The 16,989-nt window shown below is 45.2% G+C and overlaps 1 protein-coding gene and 1 non-coding gene across 19 annotated transcripts in view; one reads left to right on the top strand and one right to left on the bottom strand.

The window, feature by feature from the left end:
• Syncrip (synaptotagmin binding cytoplasmic RNA interacting protein) overlaps nucleotides 1-5,701 on the bottom strand; it is a 47,469-nt gene extending 41,768 nt beyond the window's left edge. For 8 of the 18 annotated variants that reach the window (XR_013052489.1, XR_013052487.1, XR_013052488.1 and 5 more), the window contains exons 1-6: nucleotides 4,661-4,804; nucleotides 3,947-4,106; nucleotides 3,115-3,233; nucleotides 2,883-2,990; nucleotides 534-647; nucleotides 266-442 (exon numbers count right to left, since the gene is read on the bottom strand). Coding sequence is in view for 6 of the 18 variants with exons in the window: in XM_076575426.1 (XP_076431541.1) it covers nucleotides 266-442; nucleotides 534-647; nucleotides 2,883-2,990; nucleotides 3,115-3,233; nucleotides 3,947-4,094 (666 nt within the window). In the remaining 12 variants the exon portion in view is untranslated. Of the gene's footprint in view, nucleotides 1-265; nucleotides 443-533; nucleotides 648-2,882; nucleotides 2,991-3,114; nucleotides 3,234-3,946; nucleotides 4,107-4,660; nucleotides 4,845-5,435 lie in introns of those variants that run through there. The other 10 variants (XR_013052495.1, XR_013052493.1, XR_013052491.1 and 7 more) reach the window with 9 other exon arrangements.
• A 7,368-nt stretch (nucleotides 5,702-13,069) lies between these two features.
• Nucleotides 13,070-13,141, top strand: Trnac-gca (transfer RNA cysteine (anticodon GCA)). Its single transcript has one exon. It is a non-coding gene; the product is annotated as a tRNA-Cys (tRNA).
• The last annotated feature ends 3,848 nt before the right edge of the window (nucleotides 13,142-16,989 follow it).

The following is a 16,989-nucleotide window of genomic DNA, read 5'->3' as shown; positions in this document are numbered from 1 at the left end:
CAACATCATAAACCTTTTCACATTCCTTTAAACTTAAAAGATATATCCAAAGACATATGTTTCAGTAATCAACTAGGAATTCTATACAACCATCTTACACATCCTGAATCTTATCCACTAATCCCTGCTATTATATTTTCATAGGAAAGTAAAAGGCACATTGACTCATCAGCACTTCAAACACTGCCTGATATGGCACATAAAAAAAAAATCTGACATTAGGGATAGAAAATGTAAAGTCTAAAAGGGGGTAGGGACAACTTACCAGTTTAACAGCCTCTTGTGCTGCTTCTTTTGTACAAAAAGTGACAAACGCATAACCTCTGTTGAGACCAGTGAGTGGGTCCATCATTAAACGAAGATCCCATATAGGTCCAGCTTTCTCAAATAATGGAACAAGCTCATCCTCAAATAGATCTCTGGGGATCTTCCCCACAAATATCTGTAAATTAATATGAATTCACAATCACGGCGAATTCTTTAGGAAATTAGATACCTTTTATACAAATGGTACAAGTTTTAAGTTTCTTTACCTCAGTGCCAACAGAAGGCTGCTGACCTGAATAAACAGAATCTGGAGGTGGTCCCCCATACTTCCTCTGTCCGGTTGTCACATCAAGTGTGTAGCCTGTTCTTTCCAAGAGTGCCTTGAAAAGTTCAAATATTATTAATGCTTTATTCACATGATCACATACATAGAATTACAGTTAAGTCAATCCTATTCAAATCTATCCAATTATCTCAGCAACATTCCTGCATACAAATGTGTATGGTCTGTGTTAGAACTCTTCCTTTTATGTATACTTATCAAAACTTCAGGATCCTGTAAATATTAGTTTTTAGTGTCCAATTAATTACTGAGCAATAAAAAGTAAAATCAAACTATCAACACCTTTCAAGATATATCCACTCTGCTAATAAAAACCTCATTTAAAATGAACACTTCTGATTACCTCCCAACTTTGGATTTCTTAATAAATTCTTGTAACCCACTCCTAGACACACAATGCCATTTATGGGCATTTTGTCACCTCTGAAGATACCACTCCACTCCTCAAACCAAGCCCATACACTTGGAAAAACTTTATTATCTGGTGCTGAAGTGGTGTGCCACAAAGCATGGCTCATTCAGAAAAAATAGCCAAAATGACTTTGAATATTTATGAAATTACAACAATGTAACCTCTAGATTTATTCCTCTCAACTGTTAAAACACAATTAAGAGTTTCTCTTCATCTCTCATTATAGGTAAAAGTAACAAAAGGATGTATGTAATCCATTAATAAGCCATAAAACTCCATTAAGCCACAAAACCCCAAAAGTCCTGTTCTCCATTATATCAACTACAGAACAGTTTTGTAAGTAACAAAAACTGTGTTAATAACTAGCTGGCAATTCAAAATAAAAAGACATGTTAAAACTTATCAAAATGTTAAATGACTAGAGACTGAGTCACCTCAGTACCCCAAAATTTCATCTTTTCTACTCAAACATGACCTGTCCAAAAAAAAGAAAACAATTACTGATTTATGAAAACATATCAATTTAAAAAATATTCATACTTTTTTAATGAAATTTCTTAAACAGCTAAGAATCTTAAACAGTTCTAAGAATCTTTTTCATCACACTCAAATTTTTACTCCTTAAAATTTTAACACTAGGGGTTAGGGATTTAGCTCAGTGGTAGAACGCTTGCCTAGCAAGTGCAAGGCCCTGGCTTCAGTCCTCAGCTGGTCTGTGTGTGTGTGGGGCGGGGGGGGGGGGGGGGGGGGGGGGGGGGGGGGGGTGTTAACACTAAGAATATCAATTAAACCAAATAGGTCACCTTTCCTTTCCCTCATATAAAATCCCTGTGCTACAAAAGGTTTTTTAAATGTAATATTATTCTTATGTCTCAAATAACACTGTCAATCTAGGGGAAAACTACTTTATCACTTCCATCAAACATCCTTATAAAAATGTCATAATATAAGTCCCATTCAAGTTCATTCAACCCACCTCCTTCCAGACTTTTAGAAAATTTTCATAAATTCCCCAATCACTGGAATAACTGCAATGGAAACAACTACACCCCCTTGTTAATGGAAATCTAAATTATAGTTCAAACTCAATTCACTCACAGCTAGATATGTCAAAACTCATTGTTTCTGATAACTACTAACTTCATATTCCAATCTGTCCATGATCTAAGCTTTCTTTTCCAATATGGGTAAAATACCACATTTATGCCCTGTTTAGCAACTGGTTTTCTTACACTATAGCCTTTTACCTCAAGAACAGTGGAACAATAGTAAAGAACATCAACTTAAAAACTAACAAACTATACTCAATTATACACTCAACAAGACAAACAAAAACATAGCTGAATACGAGGAAATTTAACCTCCTTTATGACCTTAATAATCAACCAACCACCAACAACAACAACAAAAAACTTTCACCCCTAACCCAATGTCCTTGCTTACCACACTTAACAGTATTATTGTCGAAAAGTTAGTTTTAGAAATAGCTATCCTCGGTAACCCAATTTAAGAGGCAATTATTAAAATTCCAAATTCATCAGGACCCAAGCCTCCCAAGAAAAACAACCATTTGCCCCCAGTGTTGTCAGTAACCTATAAGTATGAATTTAGACTTAACCATAGATCACACAGCATGGAACATTAGTGGCCAGACAAGATAAAAATGAATTGTTTTTGAAAATCATAATAAAAAACTGGGTGTTACTTTCCAAATTTTAGTCATTAGAAGACAATAACCTTAGAAATATACTCTACCACACACAAGGAATATTTACCAAAACTAGAAAATAACTCTAAAAAAAAAAAACTCAATTAAAAAAAAAAACCCTTTAAAGCTACAGAATGCTTTTAAAGACATACCTTAATCTTTGCCTCATCTGGTCCTTTACTAGAGTCCGCTACTTTGGTCCCTTGTTTCTCTCTCTGCCTGTAAGTCTTCATGACTCCACATAAAAAGGCACTTTTGTTCTGTAAAGAAATTTTCCACTCATATTAACATTACTATTATGTCTGTGTCTAATTAAATTTAAATGAGCAGATCAAAAGTACTTATTTTTTTATTCTTTTTACACTGACATTAAATTAACATTACCTGAACATGAGAGAGATCACTGTCTTTAAACTGTTGAAGTACTGCCAATGCGCCGTCTTCATTGAACTCTTTTAAAGCTTCGATAGCTCTTTCATCTAAATCACTATGTGCAACTAGCCCTGGAGAAGAGAAAATTTAGTTAGTTATCACCTTTTAAAATTTCCAAATTCTTTCTTCAGGAAGTCCTGTATTGGCCAATACAGGTACACATGTGACAATGATTCTACTCCCCTTATCTACATAATGAAGATCATACTTTAGCCATTCTGAACTAAGTAAGTCCTCTCAACCACACAGAAAGAAGTCAACATATTTTATATCCTGTTTTGTGTCCAAGTAGTCCTGAACACTGCAATATTTCTACAGTAAATACATAGGCCTACAAATCCTAAGTCAACCAACAAAACACCAAGCGTAACAACTGAACATCTATCTACTCCATGTCAAGTACCACTAGAAAAAGGAACTACCACACCAAGAAAGACAAGAGAACTAGCCTACACTTACCAAGTTATTAAACAAGAATCCTGCTTTAAAAATACCCCAAAAAGTCACATGGGCTGCTCTCAACATTTAGCAGCTGTTGCTACTATCATATACTTATCCGTCAGGCCAGACAGCCTTCCCCTAGGGAGGTCTTTTCCCCCACTTCATCCCTCCCTCTACACTTTGGAAAAACTCTAGATCAAACCTAAATTAACCAACTATCAGAACAAGGCAAAGCTCCAGTTCCCACATTTATTGGAAACCACAAAAAGTTGCTATTTTAGCTCAAAGCCAGAAATCCAATAGAAAAATTTCATAATGTAATTTTGCAAGTGTTAGTTCTTACCTGCAACGTAAATTTCATCTAGTTTTTCAGCAACTTTCTGTGGTAAACCAGCATCAAGCAATGTCTGAAAATTTTCTGAATGGATAACTGCAGAAGTAGTATCCATGGGCTCTTCAGTACCATTTCCATTAACATGTTCTGTAGCCATGTTTCCAGAGATCTGTTCAAACGCAATAAGCAAAATTAAACTAGGATCTTCAAAAAGAATAGAGGACAATGACAGTCCCAATCTTGACTTTCTCTACCAGTAACTACAACCAGCCAGCCTGCGCCTCCCTTGAAAGAAACCTCCTTCAAGTCACCATCTCCTGACAAGCCAGATTTGGAGCCTGGGGTCCAGAAGGACCGAGTCACTCACTACATTCTTCCTGAGCACCACCCCTGCCTTCACCTGCTAACACTCGCTAGGAAAAACCTGACTACAAATGAAGCCCAATCAGCACAGGGACCGGCCCAGCCTGCCACATGCAGCAGTTCCAAAACGGAGAATAAGGTGTGTGTGTGTGAGAGAGAAGAAAGCAACGCTGGGTTTGTCTCTCTCCAAGGTAAACCAGAAAGTGCGCTTTTCCCGCCTGCCGCTTATAGATCAGTAACAACAGCCAGCGAAGAACAAAGCGCTCACACAAGCCACCTTCCCACCACCCAATTCCTCCACCCTTCACCCCCACACCCCAAAGCCCGCCCCCGACTCCGCACCCGGAGCGGCAGCCTCACCACTGCGGCCGCCAGGAGCCCATTAGAGAAACACGTGCTCTGCGCCTTCAAATGTCCTACAACTTCCTTCAACGGAAACCCACCGAGCACCGGGCCGAGGCGGTCGTCACCGCCTCCCAACAGCAACCCGCAGACCGCGGTCCGAGCCCCCCGAACGGTGCAGCCGCAACCATCTCGCCCCTCAACACCGAGGCCGCGGCGGCGCCAGGCCACGGGCTCTCCCCGCCCCCCAGCGCCGCCGTCTCCGCCGTGACACATGGCTCTCCGCCCCGGGCGCTCCCCAATAGCCCGCGACCCCCCGGCCTTCCCGCACCCCTCGGTGCAGCGGCTGCGGCGCCGAGGCCGACAGCCCGCGCCGGGAGGGCGTTCCGCCGCCGGGCGCACGCCCGCGGGAGCCCGAGCACCGCCCAAGCCCGCCGGCCGGCCGCGGGACGGCACCCGCGCCTCTCCGCCCACTCCCGCGCCGCCGGCCACGACAGCACACCCAAGTCCGCCGCCGCTCGCGGTCCGCGCGGGCCACGGGGGCTGCCCAGGCGCCTCCTTCCCGGAGCGCCGCAGACAAAGCCCGGCCGCGGCAGCACATGGGAGAGGAGGAAGCGGCGGCGCGGCCGCGGCCTACTCCCTGGCAGCCCCGGCCAACGTGCTCCTCTCTCTTCCCCCCTTGGAATCCATTTTCCAGAAAAGCCGGTTTCTCCCCGCGCCGCCCTCCCCCAAGCTCCCTCCACAATGTCATGGAGCTCCCCCCCTCCCAGACCCGGGTGCCGGCGGTCGTTACCTCCCCGCGGGGCTGCGGCCGAGGAATCCTGTCCGACCGGGTCGGGTGGCGGGGAACGCGTGCTCGCTGCTCCCTGTGTCCGGCGCGAGTGGAGCTGTTGTAAAATGGCGGCCGAAGCTCACGCCGCTGGCAGCAAACCCGATCCAGTTCCACTCGCCTCCGAGCGCGCTCCCAGTGCGCGCGCGCGCCCCCGCGTGACCCCCCTTCCCTCCCCTCCCTGGCGCGTCCGCTTCTCTCACTCACTCCCTCAGCCCCTGCCCTCCTCCAGCTCCTCCTTCTCCCCCTGCCACCTCCGCCGGCCACCGGCCGCCCTGGCCCCTCGGCCTTCCTCCGTCCCCTCCCTGCACCTCCTCCCCCAGCGTCCCCACTCCCGTCCCGCGGCCGCTCAGGCAACGAGTGGCCGCCCTTCTCCTCCTCCTCGCTGGCACTCTGGCTCACGCCCTCCCTCGCGCTAAGCTCTCTCGGCCCGTCCCCAGTCCCTGCCGAAGTCGCTCTTTCTCTCTCCCGCGCTGACGTGACGACGCAGCCGACGCCTCGGGACGCGCGCCCGCGGGCCCCGCCTCCCGCCCCGCCCCTCGCTCCCGGGTGGTGGGGGTGGTGGGGGGGGACGAGACCCCGCCCTTCCGCCGCGGCGGCGGCGGCGGTGAGGGGGCCAAGTGAATGAGAGACCCGCCCTCTTGTGCGGACACTCCCTCGTGCTCCGCGGGCGGGCGGGCGGGGCGGCCTGGCTCGGCGTGTCCCACTCGTTCTTTGTCAGGAGACGAGCATCTTCCCCACCCCGCCCTCCCCGCCCCCACCGCCGGCCGGGGCTCCGAGGGTGCCCGGCACGGGGCGCCCCGTTCTGCCGGGGCCGCCGCCGCCGCCGCCGCACCGCGCCCTGGGCGCTCGGGAAGCTGCAGGCGCACGTGTCCCCCGGGGCGGGGCGAGGCGAAGCAGACAATGGGGCTGCGGGGGAGGGGAGCCGCACGGGGTGGGTGGGTGGGTGGGGGGTGACGGGGGAGGGATGGCGGAGCTCGGGGCGACCGGGTGGCGGGGCTCGAGTTCGGGAGTCACCCCGGGGAGCCCCGGCTTCCGCCGCTGGACAATGGGGCATCCCGCGGCCCGCCCGGCGCGCGCCCTCCTCCGCTCGCACGGATACCCTGGGCGGAGGGAGGGAGGGAGGGAGGGAGGGGCGCCGCGCCGTGGGTTCGCGAGGAAATCCCAGTGCCTCCCGCCCCGGGGATGACACCGAGGCCAGATTTGGAAGCTTAACCCGCCCGGTGGTGTTGGGTTGTGCAATATTCCGTTTCGGTCCCTGGCCTTTTAGGCAGTTGCGTGCTCCTCCTGGCACACTTGGAACAACTTGAAGCCGCACAAAGCTTCGTGATTAGGACAACTGTGAGGAAAAATGTCTGTGTTTCTTTTCAAACGTCTTGGCAACTAAATGTTATGTGAAGTGACATTTCCTTTGTAACCGTTTACTAGGTACAAGAAAGACAAGACAAAGGCGTTTGTATCTCAGACGGTATGGATACTAATTTTATCCAGAACAACTGTAATGAAAATAGCATTATCCTTTTTACAAAAAAAAAAAAAAGGCTTATTTTTAGAAAGCTACTGCCCCCCCCAATGAGCTTTATGCTTTAACAAGCCAGTAGTCCAAAGCAAGTTAGACACTCTTCAAAGTGCCTACACACATAAAATTGTGGGTTTTTTTTTTTCCCGTTGGCAGGTGAACCAAATAGGAAATACTTCTGAAGTACTATTTAACCTAAACCTGTTTAATAAGGTTCTGGATATCCAGAGCCTAAATTCCATGCTATCAAACATATTCCTGCTATGGAATTTTATTAATTCAACAAGAGATTTTAGTTCATACCCCAAAGGTCTGGATGATGGTATCAATGGAAAAACAACCAAAACGTTAATAGGGGTAATAAAAAAGCCTATGGACTAGACAAGGTGGACAAAGATTGAAACGAGGTTTTCTTTAGTGAGTCCAGAATACAAGAGCCTGCTTAAAGAGCGCTGCTCCCTAGGCAATGTCGTCAAGAACTCTCAGACTGAAAGCTCTCCATCTCTGACCTAAATTCCTTTCGTGTTAGACCTTACTTTTCCTTGCACTTTTTTCAAGATTTAGTTATCTGTATGGTATGTGTGTGTCAACATGTGAGTATGTGCATGTGAGTTCAGGTGCCCCCAGAGGCATTGGATCCCACTGGAGCTAGAGTTACAAGCACTCAAGAACTCCTGGACTTGGGTGCTAGGAACCAAACTTGGGTCCTCTACGAGGCAGCAGTAACCAACCACTCTTAACCACTGGCCCATCTCTCCAGCCCGCAAACCTGTTTTGTTTTGTTTTAAGGCTCTCTGTTAATCTCTGATGTTTCAAAAGAAACTGAACACCAGATCCTTCCTTTAATCATTTCGATAATCCCAGCAGGAAGAAGCTAGATAGCAAGTTCAAGGCCAGCCTGGCACTTTGAGATGCTGTCTGAGAAACAAAACAGCAACATCCCCAGAGTCACCACTGACAGGACAGTCATCCATTAGCATCCAGCATCATGAGCTGGAAAAGGAGTCATGTAGGACACCAGATTCTCTTGCTGACGTTATCAGTCAAATCCTGTCAGTTCTCTCCCGGAGTTCCACATCTGCCTTACAACCATCCAAAGCCACCACCCTCTACCATGTATACTAAAAATGGATCCTTCTGATTCATCCACTCTTGAAGATCTGATCCATTCAAGGCTAGCCCATTTGTGTGCACTCTCATACCCCTGCCCAGCCCAATACTTTTTAAAAGAGCCTGTGAAACATTTGTAGTTCAGTGCTCAATCCTGCTTAATCTCCAACATCCTCCCCCACCCCCAAGGGAAAAATTACACTTAGGAGAAAATCCTTGACTGTCTGTGTCTACCCCCTACCCTGCACCCCGACAGAGGCACGTAGTTCAGCTGGCCCAGGATGACTTTGAATTTCTTTCTTTCTTTTTTTTTTTTTTTTTTTTTTTTTTTTTTTTGGTTTTTTCGAGACAGGGTTTCTCTGTAGCTTTGCCCCTTTCCTGGAACTCGCTTTGGAGACCAGGCTGATCTCGAACTCATAGAGATCCGCCTGCCTCTGCCTGGGATTAAAGGCGTGCACCACCGCCGCCGCCGGCTAACCTTGAATTTCTGGTGCTCCTAACTCCACCTCCCAAATTTTGAGCCTAGCTTCAGGTAAGCCAAGCAAGCACTCTGTCACCTGAGCTATATCCCAAGCCCAAAACCTCAAATCCTGAAGTCAACAAGGCACTCCACTACCTAACTTAGCCAACCTCAGCTGACTTTTCCTTGAATCTGGCATTTTTAAGGTATCTCAGACTAAAGACTTACTCAGAGAAGTGGCTGGTGTCCTAGGCAGAATTAAATGAAAAACATTCAGCTATGCTCTCTACTGAACAACTCTCCTCCTTGTTTCTTCTCTCTCTCTCTCTCTCTCTCTCTCTCTCTCTCTCTCTCTGTGATAGAAGGGTAGAATTCATTATTTTCCCAGAGTGGTCTCAAATTCCTAGGTTCAAGTTGCCCTCATGCCTCAGTCTCCTAAGTAGCAGGGACTACAGCAAATAACCACCATACCCAGCTCATTTGACTTCTTTCAAATGAGAGATGAAGCAATAATATAATTGTCCTCCTGGCACTCAGGCATTCTGGTTCCAGACTTGATCTGGAAGTATTATTACTAAAATATGGGGAAATCCCAATAAGCTAAAAGCAGAACAGGGCAAGGCATGATGGTGCACACCTTTAATCGCAGTGCTTGGGAGGCAGAGGCAGGTAGGATCTCTATGAATCTGAGGTCAGCCTTGTCTACAGAGCAAGTATCAGGCCAGGGAAAGCTGCATAATGAGACAGTTTCAAAAAACCAAAAATTAAAAATTTATTTAAAAAGCTGAACAGATGATTGTTTATAGCACAGGGTTTCTCTGTGCAGCCCTGGCTGTCCTGGAACTCGTTCTGTAGACCAAGCTGGCCTTGAACTCATAGAGATCTGCCTGGCTCTGCCTCCCAAGTGCCTCTGCTCCCCCGGTGGAATACTGGGATTAAAGGCATGTACCTCCACCACCTGGCTGGTTTTAGGATATTTTTAAAAGGAGGAAAAATTAAAGGCACATGCCTTTAATCCCAGCACTCAGGAGGCAGAAGCAGGTGGATCTCTGTGAGTTCAAGACCACCCTGGTCTACAGATCGAGTTCCAGGACAGCCAGGACTACACAGAGAAACCCTGTCTCAAAAGAAAAATATGAAATTCTCTGGTCTGAGAAGTCTTATTTCTGTGTGAGAATCATCTTTATTATCTAGACAAGAATTAAATGCTGCATTAAGCCAAAGGATATAACAGGCTGACGTCCCAGATCTGCTACTGAATAAACTAGGGGCTTTCTCATCTTAGAACTACTATTTCTTTGTTTAAAAATCATTAGTGGTGCAGGAGGAATAGGGGCACCTGCCAACTTAGTGTGAAGGTGAGAAGTCAAGTCTGTGCAGTCAGTTCTCTGCTTGCATCTTTATTTACCTGGGTTCCCAGAATCAGACTCAAGTTGCCAGGCTTTTATGGCAAGTATGCTTACCCACTGAGCAAACGTACAGGCCCCAAATTGCTGTTTCCATATCTATTAAAGAGGTGACTTGAAATGCAAATTTCTACCTCAAACATAGATTTTTCAAACTCTCCAGTTTCATGTTATTTAAATATATGCAAATGGTTTTGCCATTTAAGGTTTTCTCCATTTGAATTTTAGCTTTATATAAAATTTATAGAATTTTAGTCTTTATAGAAAAATAGTCTACTTTTTCCATTATATGGACCCTCACTGCCCCTACACACACACACACACACACACACACACACACACACACAAACACACCAAAAAAAAAAACAACCCAGCAATAAATCCAGGTATGGCTGTACACCCCTGTAGTCATAGCCCTGTGAAGATTGAGTAAGAGGATCGAAAGTTCAAAGCCAGGGCTGTTGAGATAGCTAAGTAGATAAATTCAGTCCCCAGGACCTACATAGCACCAACTCCCCAAAATTATCCTGACTTCAACATGTGCACTAATAGGCATACATCCACAGGTGTAAACATACACAAAGAAAGAAAGAAAAAGAAGGTTTTAAAGTACAAGGCTCGGGCCAGCAAGATGCTTTCGCAGGGAAAGCGCTTGTTTTCAAAAGCCTGCTGATTATGGGAACTAGAGAGATGACTCGGTGAGAAAGCGCACTGACTGCTTTTCAAGAGAACCTGGGTTCAATTCCCAGCACTCATGTGGCAGCTCACAACTGTCTGCATCTCCAGTTCCAGGGGTTCCAACACCCTCTTCTTTCTGGCCTCCACAGCCACTGCAGTGGTGTATGGACATACATGCAGGGGAAAGATCCATATAAAAAGCTGCCAATCTGACTTGGTGAAGAGGACGTGCTACTCCTGCAGAAGAACCAGGTTTGGTTCCCAAGGAGCCACACATGACAGCTTACAAACTCCAGTTCCAGAGGATCGGGTACTCTCTTCTGTCCACTATGGTCACCAGGCACAAAAGTGGAACACATCCACTTTTGCAGGCAAAAACGCTCAGACCCATCAACATTTTTTAATTTTTAAAAATCAAAACAAAACACTAAGGGGCTAGACAGCCGTCTATGTCAGTGAATTGCTTGCTGTGCAAGTATGATGGGCCGAGTTCACACCTCAGCACACATGTAAAAAGCCAGGCGTAGTGGCACACTCCTATTATGTCAGCATTAGGGAGACAGAGACAGAAGGGGCTCAGAGCTCAGCCAGCCTAGCCTAATCAGGTCCTAGTGAAAAACCCTGTTTCAAAAACAAGGTGGACAGTCCTGAAAAATGATGCCCGAAACTTACCTCTAGCCTCCACGAACACAAACATGTATGCACATACACACATACCTGCTTGTGCAAGCATGCATCACCCCCACCACCACCATACACACACACACACACAGGCTGATAATCTTTGGTTTTGAAATTTTGGAGATCATTCCCAGCTTGTATGTGGTGAAATCAAGACTTACATTCACTGTGCATGACTCACATTTCTGTTTTTTGCCCAGACAAGGTCTCTCTATGTAGCCCTAGCTGGTCTGGAACTCACTAGTTAGATCAGGCTGGCCTTGAATTCACAGAGCTCTATCTGCCACTGCCTCCCAAGTGCTGCAGTTAAAGGCATGCTCTACTATGCCTGGCTGATAATTTGATTTTAATGTTTAAAGATACATATATATGAAATATAAACAATACTTGTGCCAGGGGTGGGGGTGGCACACGCCTTTAATCCCAGAACTCAGGAGGCAGAGGCAGGCAGATCTCTGTGAGTTCGAAGCCAGCCTAGTCTACAAAGCAAGTTCCAGGAAAGGCGCAAAGCTACACAGAGAAACCCTGGAGAGAGAGAGAGAGAGAGAGAGAGAGAGAGAGAGAGAGAGAGAGAGAGAGACAGAGACAGAGACAGAGACAGAGAGAGAGAGAGAGCCAATACTTACAATATGAAACTATGTTAAGTGTTGGCCAACCAAGTATACATGCTTATAATACCAGACTCAGGTGACTGAGGCAGGGGAATCTGTCTCAAAGATACTGTCTCAGAAACACAAAATTTAGAGACTGAAGAGCTGGCTCAATAGTTGAGAGCACGTGAGGCTCTTACAGGGGACTTAAGTTCAGATCCCAGTACACAGGTTTGGCGGCTCTCAACCCTATCTGTAATTTCAGTTGCAGGGTATCAGACATTCTCTTCTGGCCTCCATGGGCAACCACGTCACGTGCATATAAAGACATAAATGCATACCCTGACACATAAATAAAAATCAATTGAAAACCAAAATTTCATTATTCATTTGCTTTATTATTCTTCCCAACTCTGTGACTTTTGAAATAATGAGAAAGGAAAAACTGTTGAATTGGCAAATAATGAAAAGCAGGCATACAGGCAAGATTGTTTGGGTTCTTATTTAAAATGCTTCCATAAACTCAAAACCACTTAAAAAAAAAAAATCAGCCAGGCGGTGGTGGCACACCCCTTTAATCCCAGCCTTCAAGAGGCAGAGGCAGGTAGATCTCTGCATTCAAAGCCAGCCTGGTTTACAGAGTGAGTTCCAGCACAGCCAGGGTGGTTATGTAGAAAAACTATGTCCAAAAAAAAAAGCTGGGTAATGGTGGTACACGCCCTTAATCCCAGAACTCAGGAGAGAAACCCTGTCTCAAACAAACAAAAAATTTTCTTTTCTGCATTTTTAAATTTCCTGCAATGATTGTTTGGTTTTTTTTTTTTTTGAGACAGGGTTCCTCGTGTAGCTTTGAGCCTTTCCTGGAACTCACTTGGTAGCCCAGTCTGGCCTCAAACTCACAGAGATCCACCTGGCTCTGCCTCCCGAGTGCTGGGATTAAAGGCGAGCGCCACCACCGCCAGGCACAAAGATTGTATATTAGATTTTACAGGCGAGGAGGGGATACTCCAATCCGCCCCCACCCCACCTGCTGCCCCCGCCCCCTGAGGCGGGGTTTCTCTGTGTAACAGTCCTAGTTGTCCAGGGTGGCGTATAACTCACAGAGATCTGCCTGCCTCTGTCTCCCAAGTGCTGGGATTAAAGGTGTGAATCGTGGGGGTATAGCTCAGTGGTAGAGTATTTGACTGCAGATCAAGGGGTCCCTGGTTCATATCCGGGTGCCCCCTCGGAGTCTTTTCCTCAATTTAATGGCCGAATAAAGATACATATCATTTCAAATATGATCTTAACCCAATCCTGGGCTAAAATAGGTATTTAAAAAAAAAAAAAAAAAAAAGGTTGTTCACTTTATGGGCTGGAGAGATGGCTCAGCAGTTAAGAGCACCGACTGCTCTTCCAGAGGTACTGTGTTCAATTCCCAGCAACCACATGGTGGCTCACAACCATCTATAATGAGATCTGGTTCCCTCTTCTGGACTATAAGCATATATGCAGATAAAACACTATACATAATAAATGAATCTTTAAAAAAAAAAGGTGTGCACCACTGCCGCCCGGCCTAAAACAAAGTTTCTTGGAGGGGGAAAAAAAACATTTTTTTTTCAGAGAATCTATTGAAATGATCTTTCAGTTTATACATACATACATATATGTGTGTGTGTGTGTGTGTGTGTGTGTGTGTGTGTGTGTGTTTATGTATGCAACTGTTTGTGCATGCATGTGTGCACACATGTACATAGAGACCAGAGGTCAACCCTAGCTGTTCCTCAGGCATCATCCCCCTTACTAGGACCTAGTACTCACCAAGCCTAAGCTAGGCTGTCTGACAACCAAGTCCCCGTGAACCCCAGTGAACCTCTGGTCTCTGCATGCTCAGCACTGGAATTACAAGCATTCATGAACCACACCCAGCTTTTTAACTGTGTACTGGGGATAAAACTCAGGGTCCCATACTTGCACGGCAAGTACTTTACCAACTAAGTTATCTCCCCAGCCCCTGTAAAAATTGTATAAGAAAAATTTTGTTGTTGTTTGTTGCAGAAGAATTTCCTTATATAGGCCAAGTGGGCCTCAAACTTGTAATTCTCCTGCCTCCCAAGTTCTATGATTAAAGTCTTGCTTCACTATGCCCAGCTCATCAATGATTCTTAATTGGAGCCAATTAAATCTTCCAGGTATTTCTGGGTCATTTCTGAGGATCTTTATGGTAGTCAGATTGAAAGAGAGTGTACTACCAGCATTTAATGGGAAATAGGTCAGGAATAGATTAGAGACACAGCTAAATATCCAACAACACACAATGTAGCTCTCCACAATAAAGATTTGGCCTAAACTGTCACTGACATATCCTGACTTACACAGAAAATACATCATTAACATGCTTAGTTTAGTGCTGTTGACCATATTGGGAGTGGGGCTAAGAAGGGTGGAGCTCTTATGAAAAAAAGACATACCTGTACCAAGGATAAACAAAGTTTTCCAACACTAATTCAAGAACCTGCACAAGAAAATTTTAAAGAAAAATAATTAAAACCATACTACTAAGCTATATATGTTAGCAACAACTATAGCATGAATTTAAAAAGGTCTTGTTAATAAAAATAAAACCAGGAGCCAGGTTTTGGGGTAAATTCTGAAAGATCATAGAGACAGAATCAGCCACAGCTAACCTCACCTCGCCAATTCGTCAGCTGATCTCGTTTCCTCTATGTCCTTATCCAAATGGATCTCAGCTGAACTGCTGCTCAAAAGCCTAAAAGCTTAACAGACTCTAGTTCCTGGTCTCACACCTTATATACTTTTCTGCTTCCTGCCATCCACTTCCTGGGATTAAAGGCGTGTGTCACCACGCCTCACTGTTTCCAGTGTGGCTTCAAATTCACAGAGATCAGATGGATCTCTGCCTCCAGAATGCTAGGATTAAAGGTGTGTGTGCCTCCATTTTCTGGCCTCTATGTCTATCTAGCAGCTCTTCTGTTCTCTGACCCCAGATAAGTTTATTAAGGTGCACAATATATTGGGAGACACAGTATCACCACAAACAACCAATTTTATTATACCAAATATTAACAATATCTCTTTTTGGGGATGGGAGGGATTCAAGACAGGGTTTCTTTGTATAGCCTTGGCTGTCCTGGATTTAGCTCTGTATACTAAGCTGGTCTTGACACAGATACCCATCCACCTCTACCTCTGGGAGTAAAGGCGTTCCCCACCATTGCCCAGTGGAATTCTCCAATTTATATGGGGGAGGGAGAGAATCCATAACACAACATCCTTCTTTAGACAAAACAGTGAGAATCTACCTTGGAAGAAAATAAAGAACCCAATTTGAACATAGGCAAACCCTCCGGGCGGTGGTGGCACACGCCTTTAATCCCAGCAGAGGCAGAGAGGCAGGCGGATCTCTGAGTTCCAGGCCAGCCTTGGTCTGCAGAGCAAGTTCCAAGACAGGCTCCAAAGGTACACAGAGAAACCCTGTCTCAAACAACAACAACAACAAAAGGTGAACTATCTGAAGAGATATTTGATGAAGAAACACAGGCAGAAAACAAGCATATGAAGTGGTTTGGTTTGAAGGAGAAATGCATTTGAACACCTAGTTTATGGTGTGGCTAAGGGAGACTTAGGAGGTGTGGTCTTGCTGGAGGAAGTATATCCCTGAAGACAGGCTCTGAGAGTTTAAAAATTCAAGCATTGTTAAGTTTGCATCCTCTGCTTCATGCTTGTAGTTGAAGGTGAGTTCCCAGTTTCTGCCACTGTACATGCTGCTGGCTGCCATGATTTCCTGCCATAATGGACTCATATCCCCTAGGAACCATAAGCCCCAATAAACTCTTCCTTCTATAAATTGCCTTGGTCATGGTGTTTTAGCACAATAGAAAAATAACTAATACAGAGACTAAGGGATAACAAAGTCAAATCATAGCAAGATGCTATCATTTATATTAGGATGGCCCAAGTCCAGAACAGTAACATCACTAGGTGTCGGGAAGGTTGTGAAAACCAGGACCTGCCATTACTGCTGGTGATGCAAAATGGTACAGACCCTTTATATGATGGTTTGGGCAGCTTATTGCAGTTAAACAGAATTTTATCATTCAATCCATGAGTTGCACTCTTTGGTATTTATACTCAAAGGATTTTGAAACATTTGTCTACCAAAAAACAAAAACAAAAAAAACCCTGCTCTTGGATCTTTATGGTAGCCTTTCTACAGTTGCCCCAAACTAGATAGAATAAACTAGAAGCATCCTACGTGATGACCTTCCATAGATGAACAAATAAACAAGCTGTGAAATGGATAGTTTAGAGGCACTGGGAAGGCTGGGGCCAGCCTGAGTTTCATAGTGAGTTCCCTTCCAGCCTAGGCCACAATGTGAGAGCCTGTCTCAAACAAACAAACAAATGAACCAAATGCTATAAAGCAACAAGTAGACATAGAGAAATGTCGAGTGTGTGTTACTCAATGAAAAGAGCTAATCTGAAAAGGCTGTCTGCTGTGTGCTTTCAACTGTGTGATGTTCTGGAACTAGAGACAGGCTGGAGAGACAGCTCAGCAGGTAAGAGCACTCATTAGTTGCTCTTGCAGAGGTCTCAAGCTCTATTTCTAGCACCCACTTGGTGGCTCATGACAATCTGTAACTCCAGTTCCAGGGTATCCAATGCCCTCTTCTGGCCTCTGTGGGCACCAGTCACATACATGGTGCTCATATGTTCATCCAGGCAAAATACGCACATAAAATTATATGTGTGTGTGTGTGTGTATGTATATATACATATATATACATATATATATATACATATATATATATATATATATATACAATTCAAAAAATGACTGGAAGCTCAACATGGGAGAAGGAAGGAGAAACAAGATCTAAATAGGATACACCAGGATTTTTAAGGTTCTGTGATGACTAGTTTTAAGTCAACTTACCACAAGCTAAAGTCATCTCAGAAGAGGGAGCCTCAAATAAGAAATTCCTTCCAAATGATCTGGCTGTAGGCAAGCCTGGGGGGCATTTTCTTAATTAGTGATTTGATGGGCAAGGGGCCATCCCATTGTGGGTGA

The sequence above is a fragment of the Peromyscus maniculatus genome, chromosome 7 (genome assembly GCF_049852395.1).
Source record: "Peromyscus maniculatus bairdii isolate BWxNUB_F1_BW_parent chromosome 7, HU_Pman_BW_mat_3.1, whole genome shotgun sequence".
Taxonomy (NCBI): Eukaryota; Metazoa; Chordata; class Mammalia; order Rodentia; family Cricetidae; genus Peromyscus; species Peromyscus maniculatus.
Note: the sequence above shows the minus strand (reverse complement) of the source record. Positions and strands in the feature narration are given on the sequence as shown.